This window comes from Aethalodelphis obliquidens, unplaced genomic scaffold, assembly GCF_003676395.1.
Source record: "Aethalodelphis obliquidens isolate GAN/ISIS:26980383/991018 unplaced genomic scaffold, ASM367639v1 scaffold13, whole genome shotgun sequence".
NCBI classification, from domain to species: domain Eukaryota; kingdom Metazoa; phylum Chordata; class Mammalia; order Artiodactyla; family Delphinidae; genus Aethalodelphis; species Aethalodelphis obliquidens.
Genome location: NW_020837957.1, coordinates 7,372,553 through 7,385,933, shown reverse-complemented (window position 1 = coordinate 7,385,933; position 13,381 = coordinate 7,372,553). Strand labels below are relative to the sequence as shown.

The 13,381-nt window shown below is 31.9% G+C and overlaps 1 protein-coding gene across 2 annotated transcripts in view; it reads left to right on the top strand.

The window, feature by feature from the left end:
• LRRC40 (leucine rich repeat containing 40) overlaps window positions 1-13,381 on the top strand; it is a 55,887-nt gene that overhangs the window by 37,834 nt on the left and 4,672 nt on the right. For both annotated transcript variants that reach the window (XM_027114044.1, XM_027114045.1), the window contains exons 10-13: window positions 5,780-5,888; window positions 8,531-8,638; window positions 11,178-11,288; window positions 11,849-11,926. In XM_027114044.1, coding sequence (XP_026969845.1) covers window positions 5,780-5,888; window positions 8,531-8,638; window positions 11,178-11,288; window positions 11,849-11,926 — 406 coding nt within the window. The remainder of the gene's footprint in view (window positions 1-5,779; window positions 5,889-8,530; window positions 8,639-11,177; window positions 11,289-11,848; window positions 11,927-13,381) is intronic.

Here is a 13,381-nt window from a genome sequence, read left to right as displayed (position 1 = left end):
TTTTACAAAGGATGAGCCTACATTGACACATCAAAATCACCCCAGGTGCATAGGTACCTTAGGGTTCACTCTTGGTGTTGTACATTCTATGGGTTTGAACAAATGTATAATGCCATGTATTCATCATTGTAATATACAAAGTATTTTCACTGCTGTAAAAATCCTCTGTGATCTGCCTATTAATCCGCCCTCCCCCCGACAGTCCCTGCCATCCCTGACAACCACTGATCTTTTTCTTGTCTCTATATTTATGTCTTTTCCAGAATGTCGAATAATTGGAATCATACAGTCTGTAACCTTTTCAGATTGACTTCTTTCACTTTGTATTATGCATTTAAGCTTCCCTCACGTCTTTTTAAGGCTTGATAGCTTATTTCCTTTTAGCACTGAATGATATTTCACTGTCTGTACATACCACAGTTTATCTACTCACCCACCTACTGCAAGACGTCACGGTTGCTTCGAAGTTTTGACAGTTATGAATAAAGCTGCTATTGTTTTTTGGGTTTTGTGGGGTTTTTTTGCAGTACGCGGGCCTCTCACTGTTGTGGCCTCTCCCGTTGCGGAGCACAGGCTCCTGATGCACAGGCTCAGCGGCCATGGTTCACGGGCCCAGCCGCTCCTCGGCATGTGGGATCTTCCCTAACCAGGGCACGAACCCGTGTGCCCTGAATTGGCAGGTGGACTCTCAACCACTGCGCCACCAGGGAAACCCAAAGCTGCTATTTTGCATATGGATGTCCCATTGTTTCAGCATCATTGTGAAAAAGACTATCTTTGCCTTTGTATATTCCATTGTATTACCTTTGCTCCTTTGTCAAAGATCAGCTGACTACATTTATGGCGGTCTCTTTATGGATTGTCTATTCTGTTCATTGATCTCTTTGTTCTTTTACCGTATCACACTGTCTTGATTACTGTCTTTAAGCTGGATAGCATCAGTCTTCCAATTTTGTTCTTCTCTTTCAATACTATGTTTCCTATTCTGGCTCTTTTGCCTCTCCATATAAACCTTAGAATCAATTTGTTGATACTGACAAAATAACTTGCTGGGTTTTTGATTGGAATTACATTGAATATATAGATCAAATAGGGAAGAAATGACATCTTGACAGTATTGGATCTTTCTATCCATGAATATGGGATATCTCTCCATTTATTTAGATCTTCTTTGATTTCATTCATCAAAGTTTTGTAGTTTTCCTCATAGAGTTCTTATTCACATTTATTAGATTTATACCTGAGTATTTCAGTTTTGGATGCTAATGTAAATGGTACTGTGTTTTTAATTTCAAACTCTACTTGTTTATTGTTGATATAGAGGAAAACAATTTACTTTTATACATTAACCTAATATCCTGCAGCCTTACTATAGTATAATCACTTATTAGTTCCAGGAGGTTATTTTTGGATTTTCTAACAATATGATTGTGCCATCTGTGAACAAAGACAGTTTTATGTCCTCCTTCCCAATCTGTGTACCTTTTATCTCTTTTCTTGTCTTATTGCATTAGCAAGAACTTCTTCCAGTGCAGTGCTGAAGAGGAGTGAGTGGAGAGAGGGAACATCCTTGCCTTGTACCTGATCTTAGGGGGAAAGCTTCAAGTTTCTCAACATTAATTATGACAGCTGTAGGGCTGTTATAGTCTTTATTAAATTGAGAAAGTTCTCTTGTTTCTGTTTTACTGAGTTTTTATCATAAATGCCTGTTGGATTTTATCAAACACATTTTATACATCTATTGATATGACCATGTAATTTTTCTTTTTTAGCCTGTTGATATGAAGGATTACATTAGTTGATTTTTTGAATGCTGAACTAGCCTTGCATACCTGGGTTAAATCCCAGTTGGTTATGGTGTATAATTCTTTTTATACTTTTTTTAGATTTGATTTGCAAGTATTTTGTTGAGGATTTTTACATGTATGTTCATGAGAGATTTTGCTTTCTAGTTTTATTTTCTTGCAATTTCTTTGTCTGGTTTTGGTATTAGGGTAGTACTGACCTCATGGAATGAGGAAGTATTCCCTCTGCTTCATTCCTTGGAAAAAGATTGTAGAGTATTGGTATAATTTCTTCCTTAAATGTTTGGTAGAATTCACCAGTCGTACTGTCTGGGCCTGGTGCTTTCTGTTTTGGAAGGTTATTAATTATTGATTCGATTTCTTTAATAGGTAATAGGCCTATTCAGATTGTCTGGTTTTTCTTGTGTGAGTTTTGGAAGATTGTGTATTTCTAGGAATTCACCCATTTCATCTAGGTTATCAAAATTGTGGACATAGAATTGTTCTTAGTATTCTTTCATTATCCTTTTTTGTGTGCATGGAACCTGCAGTGATGTCTTCTCTTTCATTTCTGATATTAGTCATTTGTGTCCTCTCTCCTTTTTTCTTAGTTAGCCTGGCATAGAGGCATACTAATGTTATTGATCTTTTCAAATAACTAGCTTTTGGTCTTATTGATTTTTCTCTATTGATCTCCTGTTTTCAATTTCATCAATTTCTACTCTAGTTCTTATTTCTTTTCTTCTTAATTTGGATTTAATTATCTCTTCTTTTTCTAATTTCCTAAGGTAGAAACTTAGATTGGCGATTTTAGATCTTTCTTTTTTTCTAGTATATGCAGTGAATGCTGTGAGTTTCCCTCTAAACACTGCTTTCACTGCATACAACAGATTTTAATAAGTTGTGGTTTTATTTTTATGTAGTTAAAAATATTGTAGAATTTCTCTTTAGATTTCTTTTTTGAGCTATGTGTTATTTAGAAATGTGTTGTTTAATAATCACGTATTTTGAGAATTTCCAGTTATCTTTCTGTTGATTTCTAGTTTAATTTCATTGTCCTCTGAGAGTAGACATTGTATGATTTCTATACTTTAAAAAGGTATGTTTTATGGCATTATAAGGTACAAGGTCAATTAAATATATTAGGATATATATTAAGCTGTTGTATTGTACATGACTTCTTCTCATATGCCATTGGTCAGAACTTATATTGCGGCCACTCATGTAAGGGGAGCTGTAAAATACAGCTTTTTTTTTTTTTTTAAATAAGAAGCAGCTTTATTGTCATGTAATTCACATGCCATACAATTCTTCCATTAGAATTGTACAACTACATGTTTTTTTGCTATATTAACAGGTAAGTACAACCATTGCCATAGTCAGTTTTAAACATTTTCATCACCTCAAAAAGAATTGCAGTACCTTTTGGCTATTATGGATAATGCAGTGATAAACATTTATTTACAAGTTTCAGTGTGAACGTGTTTTCATTTCTCTTGCATATATATCTAGGAGTGGAATTGCTGGGTCGTATGGTAATTTTATATTAAGTCATTTGAGAACTGCCAGACTGTTTTTCACAAAGCAGCTACACCAGTTTACATTCTCATTAGTATTGTATTAAGGTTCTGATTCTTCCACATCCTCACTAACACTTGTTTTCTGACTTTCTGATTCTAGCCATTCTAGTGGGTATGAAGTGGTATCTCATTGTAGATATGATTTGCATTTCCCTGATGAATAATAATGTTGAACATCATGTGCTTATTAGCCATTTGTATATCTTTGGAGAAGTACATTGCCCAATTGAGATACATTGCCCAATTTTTAATTATTTTTATTATTGAGATGTAATAATTCTTTATGTAGTCTAGATATAAGTCTCTTGTCAGATATATGATTTGCAGATATTTTCTAGGCTTCTGTGGGTTTGTCTTTTCATTTTCTTGATAGGGTCCTTTGAAACAAGTTTTCTTTGAATTTTGATGGAATCATTTTCTTTCTTTTTTTGCTTGTGTGTTTGGTTTCATATCTAAAAGTCCTTTGCAAAATCCTGTTTTATGAAGATTTTCTCCTATTTTTCCTTCTATGAGTTTTATACTTTTGCTCTTACATTCATGTCTTTGATCCACTTTGAGTTAATTTTTATATATAGTATGAGATAAGGGTATAATTTCATTCTTTTGCTTGTGACTATCCAGTTTCTGTGTACCATTTGTTGAAAAGAATTCTTTTCTCACTGAATGGTCTTGGCATTTTTTGTTGAATATCACTTAACTATAAATGTAGGATTTATTCTGGACTCTCAATTTTATTCCATTGATCTGTATGTCTATCCTGTGCCAGTACTACACTATCTTGATTACCATTGCTTTGTACTAAGTTCTGAAATTGGAAAGTGTAAGTCCTACTTTATTCTTCTTTCTTGGGTTTGTCTTGGCTATTCTGGGTTTCTTGCAATCGCATACAAATTTTAGAATCAGCTTGTTAATTTCTACAAAGAAGTCAGCTGGGTTTCTGATAGGGATTACATTGAATCTAGATCAGTTTATGGAATATCGCCATCTTAGTTTTTTAATCAAAAAGTCAATAAATGTATATGGTAAAAAAAATTCAAGCAATATATAAGAACATACAATGAAAAATAAATCTATTTGTCACAGTAGTCCCCTCCCAAGAGACATCAGCCTCTCTCTTTACAGTCTCCTTGATGCTGATTATTAAAAGTAGCTCTTTGGAAAGTGTTGAGAATATTCTATTTCAATGTGTAATCATGCTAATATACATGTATATTTAAAAAATAATGCTGGGTTTTGTTGCTGGTTTAATATGTCTCTCTGCTGATGTAATTTGGCAATATATATTACATATTTTTTAAAGTGACATAACCAAATCGCTAGGGAACTTCTAAATACCAAAGCATTTCACTTGGTATTAATATTTCTCTCGGTGTCTTTTATTTCTATTTGATATTCTGTCATTTATTCTGTGCTACTTCTGTAAATAAAATATTTATATGATATGTATTTGTGTGGAAAATAATCACTTAATAATTATTGATTAATGAATAACTGATGAGCTTAATGCAAGAGAAATACACTTGGTATTATTCAACAAATGTTCACTAAATGCCTACTGGGTTGAAGCAAGATCAAGGATACTACTGATTTTTTTTTAATGTTCTTTTGGCAAGCCTCTGCTCTTAACATATGAATACTAGGACCGTTTTATCGTTTTTGCATCGCTGAAAATTAATAGTCTTATTTTATTTCTGTCTAGATTGCTGAAGTCTCTTTTGCCAAAAAATCACAAAGCTCTCTCTTTTAAATGTGTATGATTTTTGTTTGTTTTGTTTTTTATGCCATATTATGACAGTGTGAAACATTAAACAGTCTCTGGAGATTAGTGAAAGGGTTGATTGTATGTAAATGTGTAAGTAGGTATGCATGTTAGGAAATATCTATTTAAAATAAAGTCTTAATTTGCTAAGAAAGATCTTAATGTGAGTAATGTACCAAAAGCTTACTTGACTCTGCAAATTGCCAGATTTTAAATGATTGGGGATAATCAGCTTCATAGTATCCTAAACTGAAAAGATAGGCAGATGCCTATTTGGTAGAAATTTTTGGGAAATAATACTTTTCCTTTGTTAACAAATTCCTTCATTAGAAGTAATACCATATTATTCTTGCTTAAGAGGAAGGATTGCTTGTCATTGTTTCTTCTGAGACATTGTAGTTATTCTTTATTCTTTCCTACTCCTAAATTTTCTTATGGTAGGATTTATTAAAATATTTTGAACTTTATTTCTATTAAATAAAGATTAAATTCTAGATCTAGATTTGAGATATTGGAAATAAAGCATATGAAAAGATATTTTTACCAGTAATATCTATCAATAGAAATCATATAAACTATTTTTAAATATTTTTAAGAATTTTAAAAATGACTTTGCAGTATAAATATTGGTTTTTATATAACTTTTCTTTTGCCAGATGATGGACCTAGCCAAAGTGATTCTGTTACTGAGACTGCCATGACGCTACCAAGTGAATCTAGAGTCAATGTACACGCCATCATCACATTAAAAATATTAGACTATAGGTATGTAATTCATTTTTTTAAATGTTGCAAAACACATAGGAAACTTTTAGAAATAATCCTTCAGAAAAATTGGTGAAGAATTCATCAGAGTGCATTAGTACTTAGAATAATAGCAATTGCAAAAACAGTGATGAGATAAAAGCATATTAAAAGTACAGTGAACTTAAATGCCCATTCCTTAGGTGATTTGTGTTGATTAGGCTTAAGAGATAGATAAACGGTTGTTAATAGTAAAATCTTTATAATAAAGAACATTTTATTATTATAAAAAATAAGAGTGACAGTATTCATTGGTAATAAAATTTTCTGACTCAGTTACCAACATCCAGAGAGAATTTTATATTGGAGGGGCTCCTATATTGGTAACTAAAAAATAAGTATCATTTATTTAATGAACACCTCAAACAGGCAAAGCGTGAGAGGTTGTACTCTGTTTATATATTTGAATACAAGTTAAATAATATGTCATAATAATGTGCTCTGGTAGCACATATGATAAACCTGAAATAATTACAATGTTGGTATATAAACTGAGGCAGAAGTCTAATAATTTTTATATATTATGGGTGTGTGTTCGATTGGAGAAAGAAGATACCTATGCAGAGATTGGAAGTGGTTGTCAAGTATTCTTCAGTACTATCTAAGGCAACAATGATAAAAACCAATACTGTCAAAACTCTTGCAGTGATTAGCTCATGTCTGGGTATTGTAATGAAAATAAAAAAGAATACAGACTCAAGTTAGATAGTGACTGGGTTTGTTCAGTTACCCACACAGCCAGCATTAATTTCTGGCCTCTCTTCCTTAATGTATCAGTAGGTACCACCTGCTGAGTGGTTAAGATTCAGTCTCTGTTTCAGATTTGTTATGTTCCATTCACATAGAAATCACTACCCTAAACCACCTTCCTTCTTTGACACTGTAACACAGGGTAGTACTCTTCCCTACTTGTAGTTGTGTCCTTAGCATAACATAGCAATTTAGCATGTCTTATCTTACGCATAATATATCCATTTATTCAGTAGGTATTTTTGGAGTCTACTAGGTATGTATCAAATTCTGTGCTAGGTGTTGTAATACACTGAATGATCAGACAGACTTGATTCCTGCCTTGGAATTTCTTAGCTTAAAATTCCTTTTATCTCTGGGTTCCATTCTCTCCACCCTGCATGGATATGATTTATTGAGTTTCTATTCTGTGCTGGACATTGTACTAGGTACTTCACATATGCTCTTGCTTTTAATCATTTAAAAAATCTATAAAGTAGTATTGATACAACTTTTTTTTGGTGGGGTGTAATCATTCCCATCCTTTAAAGGTACAGATGTCACAAAAGCATAATGAAGATAGTGCTGAAGACCATACATCTTAAATTGTTTTGATTTGAAATTTATTGTAATTTGTTTTCCTTGGAGTCTTTAATTGGACAGGAGTATTCTATTTAAAATATAAATTATTTCCCAATCTTAAAGCATAAATGCCTTCAACTAAAGTTTTAAACATAGCGTAAATCTTCAAAGTTTAATTTGAATAAATCAGTTTCCCATGACTTGAGCATTTCTGATGGAAAAGATAGAAGTGCTCCATCTGCACAGCAGAAAATGGGTCCTGAAAGCAAAAGTGAAAGGCATAATAACAGTGAAATATAGGCTTTTTATCATTTTTTTTTACCTTTTATCTTTCTGTATACTGTATGCTTTTCTTATACAGTTCTCCCATAACACACATTATATGTAATATTGTTTTCTTGCTCATACAGTCATTCGACACTCCATTGAAGATTCTTTTAAGTGGATGAGGTTAGGCATTAAAAATTGTAAAAGAATAACATAAGCATAACAGCTAATTATAACATAAAATTGTTAAATCTGCAAATGTCAGAGTTCTACTATACTTTCATTTAAGATTAAATTTATATTTTATTGAAAATATAACTGAAAATTTTAATGAAAAGGAAATGTATTTATGTTTATATTTGCAAAAAATCTGACATAAATAACGACTAATTCTTCAGATTCTAATTTCATAGAACTGAGGTTTAAGGAAGGTAAATTACAAAGCTTATTTTATTAATGGAAGAACCAGGAATAGTTTAATCCAAGGCCACTACCCTGTGTACCTTTTCACATGCTAAATGAGAGAGAAATTGGTTTAGGTTATGAGAAAACTAGTTTAGTACAGTGTTGAACTTTTAAAAATGATTGTTATCTTATAGTTAACTATATACCCAAAGAAAGTTGAGAGCTAACCTGTGTTAGAGATTTTTAAGAAAAGGGGTGAGAACAGTTCTTTAAATTATACATTTAGTTTTACTCTGAGGTAGAGGAATCTATTTACTGTTCCTTTACTGTATGACTTTTGGACATCTTAGGCTCTGAAGATACTTGTTTTTATTCCCATTGAGTATATGACTACACAGAAGGTGTGGCACAAAGCGTTATGACACAATATGTTGTCTGAATTCCTAACAGTTAACATTTTGTGGGTTGGCAGGTTTTTTTAGCATTTTTTACAGAACTTCATAATCAACTACCTTGAAAAATCTCCTTATGAAATCTTTAAAGCCCTTTAAAATGAAAAGCAATAATCATATCTTTCCAGATTGCTAAGAATGATGCATTTTAAACCATTTTTCATTTAGTGATAAACAAACAACTTTGATTCCTGATGAAGTGTTTGATGCAGTAAAAAGTAACATTATCACTTCTGTTAACTTCAGTAAGAATCAGCTATGTGAAATTCCCAAAAGGTAAGAACTGTTCGTGATGCTATTTCTGTTAAGTTGTGAATCATTCTCAGTTGTACTTGCATCTTAGTTGCAAGCATAATTATTTTTCATAGTTTTTTAATTTAAAAGTATATGTAAAATTTCTTACATTGTTAATATTTGAGGGATTTGGTAAAATTTACTTAAGTATTCCCTGAGACACCTTTAACATTGGTTCTGAGAGATAGATAGGTTAAAACTTTCTTTTTCATTTACATTTTAAACTTGGAAAATAGGTATTAGAATTATTAAAAATATTACTTTTTTCCTATATAGTGAAATATCAGAGGAAAGTTTTAAGAGATCATCTAAAGCCAATTTCATGTAGATTAATAGGAATTTGGGGCTTTATGTTAATGAATTGCCAAGCCAGTGAATTTTTCCACTGATAGTAAAAGCAAAATTGACAACTCTGTTAACATTTTTCTCCTAGAAAAGGATTCTTCATTTACAAACATTAGAAATCATTTGCATTGTACTTTGTACTGTTTAATACATCTCTCTGGATGTTAATTATAGCACAATCTTTAGGTTTTGAGAGAATATTAGTTTAGTATAGTGTTGAACTTCTAAAAATGATTGTTATCTTGCCATTAACTATATACCCAAAGAAAGTTGACAAATAGCCTTGCAATTAAAACAGCACTATGGGAGACAGGATAGGGTAATCATAAAGAATTTGGGCAATAGAGTCAGTTGCTTGTATCTATATCCCAGATCTATGAGCTTTGTGGCTTTGGGCAGGTTTAACTAGCTTCTCTTAGTTTCCTCAGTTGTGAAGTAGAGATAATAATAGACCTATTTATAAGAGTTAAATTAAATGACATATCCACTTAAAGCATTTAACCAGTGCCTAGCACTTAATAAATACTTAAGTACTTAAAAAAAAAAGAAAAAGAAAGAAAAGATGATGTATTGGGGAAATTTCATCTGACTGCCCAAAATTTTTTTAGATGGCTTAAAATTTTTAAAAAGTCAGACAAACTATTACTTGCATTCTATTTACAGAGAATAGTTTGAGGAATGTAGATCTTGAAAGGTGATAACTTTAAGAGATTCTACTGAGAAAGGGGATCTAGTTCATCTTTTTCTCTCTTGTTTAAAGTGTTCAGAAAGTATTTGATAGAATAGTTGAGCATTTAGATTGGCTCTTAGATATGACAAGTTTGCCTTGGGGATCCTAGATCAAACAAGGTGATTGGGGATGAAGATGGAAGGAGTTAAAAGATATTATGTTATTGCTTACTTTCTCATATTATTCCACAGTCTGATTATTTTTATGCAAAACAGTATGCTATTCTGTTACCACAGTTATTTTGTCATTTTTTTTCACAAGTCACAAAATTGATTGCAAAAATAATACTTATTTATAAAATATTGGACTAAATGAAGAGACAAGTAATTTATCGTCTCATCACTGATTTATTCTATTGACTTCCTGGCATATTTTATTTCAAGCTGCTACCCATTTAGAATTATACATATAATTCGTATCTTGAGTGGTTTATTTGTCATAAACATTTTCCCATGTTGTAAACAATACTTTAAACATGTATTTATCTATATACCATAAGCTTGATTGTAAATAAAACAAAACATTGTATCTCTAAACCAAATTTTCAGAAGAATTACTAAATCAGAGTATGGCTCTTGATACATAAGTCCAAAAGCTTTCCAAAAAAGTTTTATCAGTTACATATCCAGACTCATGGTATCTTTCATGATGGTTTCTTTCACTTTTAATCTTCTTTAGCACAGCATTTGATATTCTTTCTTTCTTTTTTTTTTCTTTGCTAATATGATAGACAAAAATGATTTACAGTTTAACTTTTGTTTTTTGGCAAATCATATGTAACATCTCTTGTTCTTAAATTAATATCATACTTTCAAACTACTAAGTTTGATCAGGTTTACTTAGAAGTATTTAATTCTTCCTCTCTAAGTATTTGGCTTAAGTTGCTTAGTAGTAACACTTAGCAAACCTAGGAATTAACTTACTGTTTTCTTGCAATCATGATTAAATGATAATTTGGATAAGAGATACTATACTTTTAAAATGTTGCCATATCTAAAAAGCATTTTGATGTATCAGATACTTCTGGTACTTAGATGGTTTTATATTATGGAGTCTACAACAATAACTATGATGTTACAGAATATATGTCTGACAATTTATTTTATGGATTCAAGTCACAGATATAGTATAAACATTGCCTAGATTGAATTTTTTTTGTCCATAATTGGTTTAAATATAACCTGAATGGTTTCTTAAACTTCAATCTACATTTAAGGTCAAATAGAAATTCTTGGACAGATAATATTATGGCTATTTTTCAAAACCTATTTTTATCAGTTACACATCCAAACTGATTGCAATTTTTATGAGAAAAGTAACAGTTACAGAAAATCTTAATTAGCAAAAATAATGTAAGATTTTTTTCCTCTATAGTCTGCTTGTAGTTTTGAAGTTCTGACAGTGAATTCAAATAGTATTAACATTTAAAAATTATTTTTGTTTCAGGATTGTGGAACTGAAGGAAATGGTTTCTGATGTCAATCTCAGTTTTAATAAGCTTTCCTTTATATCCTTGGAATTATGTATGCTTCAAAAATTAACCTTTATAGATCTCAGGTATTTATTGATACTGTTGCTTCCCTTTTTAAAAAATTATTTATTATTTATTTATTTTATTTATTTATTTTTGGCTGCATTGGGTCTTCATTGCTGTGTGTGGGCTTTCTCTAGTTGTGGCGAGTGGGGGCTACTCTTTGTTACGGTGCGTGGGCTTCTCATTGCGGTGGCTTCTTGTTGTGGAGACAGGCATGTGGGCTTCAATAGTTGTGACTCGTGAGCTCTAGAGTGCAGGCTCAGTAGTGTGACCCACGGGCTTAGTTGCTCTGCGGCATGTGGGATCTTCCCGAACCTGGACTTTACCTGGTTTACCCTGTTAAATCTATTATTAAAGAGTTAACTGCAGTATCAGTTGGTTGCACATTGCCATTAGGATTTGGCAAATTAATCAAATACTTGAAGCAGCTGACCGATTCAGAATTCTCAGGACACAGCCTTAATGAAATCAAGAATTGACAAACTGAGCTGCATAAATTTTTGTCTGGTCAACATTTTAATTATAAACTAAAGTTGTACAGATTTTCAAACTTTGTAAATCATCTTTTTTCTCTCTAATTTAGGAATAATTTTTTAAATTCTTTGCCTGAAGAAATGGAATCATTGATAAGACTACAAACAATCAACCTTTCCTTTAATAGGTAAGAAACAGAACAGACAAATCTGAATAACAATTTTCTGTGGAAAATTTGTAGGTCTTACTAGAGAATACAACTAAAAGAACCAAATAAACAAAAAGGCCCTATATGTTTTCTTTATTTAAATATCCAGGTTTGTTTTCACTTAGTTCTACTTAGAATTAAAAGTGATGTTGCTTTTTTAGAATTTTCACAACTGATGTCTAGTAGATTTTTTGTTTCTTTTAGCCATTTTAAGAAACCTGTAAGCTAGTAAGAAGACAAATACGCAAATAAATAATTCTAATCACGGTAGTGGAAGCACAGTGCATAGACATAAGTGTTTCCAGAGATTACGTGAAGGTAGAGGAGGTAGCTCTGAAACTGAGGCTTGGAAAATAGACATTTGCCAGACACACAGGGATATGGCATCGCATGTAGAGCAAATAGCATATACTAAGGCACAAGGATGTGAGAAAATGATGGGACACGTCAAGAAGTTCAATATGGCTCGGACCACAAAGTGGGAAAGTAGAAGAGTGGAAGTCACAAATGAAGTTGGGTGTGTAAGCAGTAGCCAGCCCTTTAAGAGCTTTTTATACCCAGTGAAATTTAGATTTTATTCTGTAAACACTATGAAGATACTACTAATAATTAAGAATAGCTAGTATTTATTGGGAGCTCATTTATTAATATTTATTATCTGCTGACTCCGGACCAAGTACTTTACATGTATTACCTCATTTAATCCTCACAAAAGCCCTACATGGTAGGTTCTGTTATTATGTCCATTTAGAAATCGAGGATTAGGAATTAAGTAACTCACTTAAGGTTCACATAGATTATAGAGCTGGGGTTTGAGCCCAGGTGTTTTGACTCTAGAAGTTGGGCTCTTAACAACTATGCCATATTGTTTCCTATGGTGAAAGTTGATTCTGGTAAAAGTTAATATAAATATTAGTAGCTATCATTTAATATATTACAGATACTATACCAAGGTCTTCAAGTATATAAGTTTAGTACTATTATTATTCCTCATTTACAGATGAGGAATCTAAGGCACAGTGATGTTAAAATATTGCCTATTTAAGTTTTTGTTCCGTCTACTCTATTATTTGTGTTTTCTCATGTGTAGGTTATACCACTGTTGTCATTATTTAAAAATATATGCACTTCTCAGATTTCTTCTAATTTTTATTTTTGAATTGAACTATCGATTCTCTATTGAGCTATCAATTGCATTGTTAATTAATGTCTTTTGGGGAGCTGGCAAAACCTAACCGTAACTTCTGTGTTAACTGGTGAGCTACATCTTTTTTAATTACCTTATTTATGGGTTGTGCGGGAGAAAAAGAGGAGATACTATTTAGGGTGGTTTGGTCCATCTGTACTCCTTGTTATTGATTCTCCGATCCCTCTAATTACAAAGGTGCCTTGAGTTTACTGTTCATTATTGCTTTTTTTTTTTTTTTTAAACAT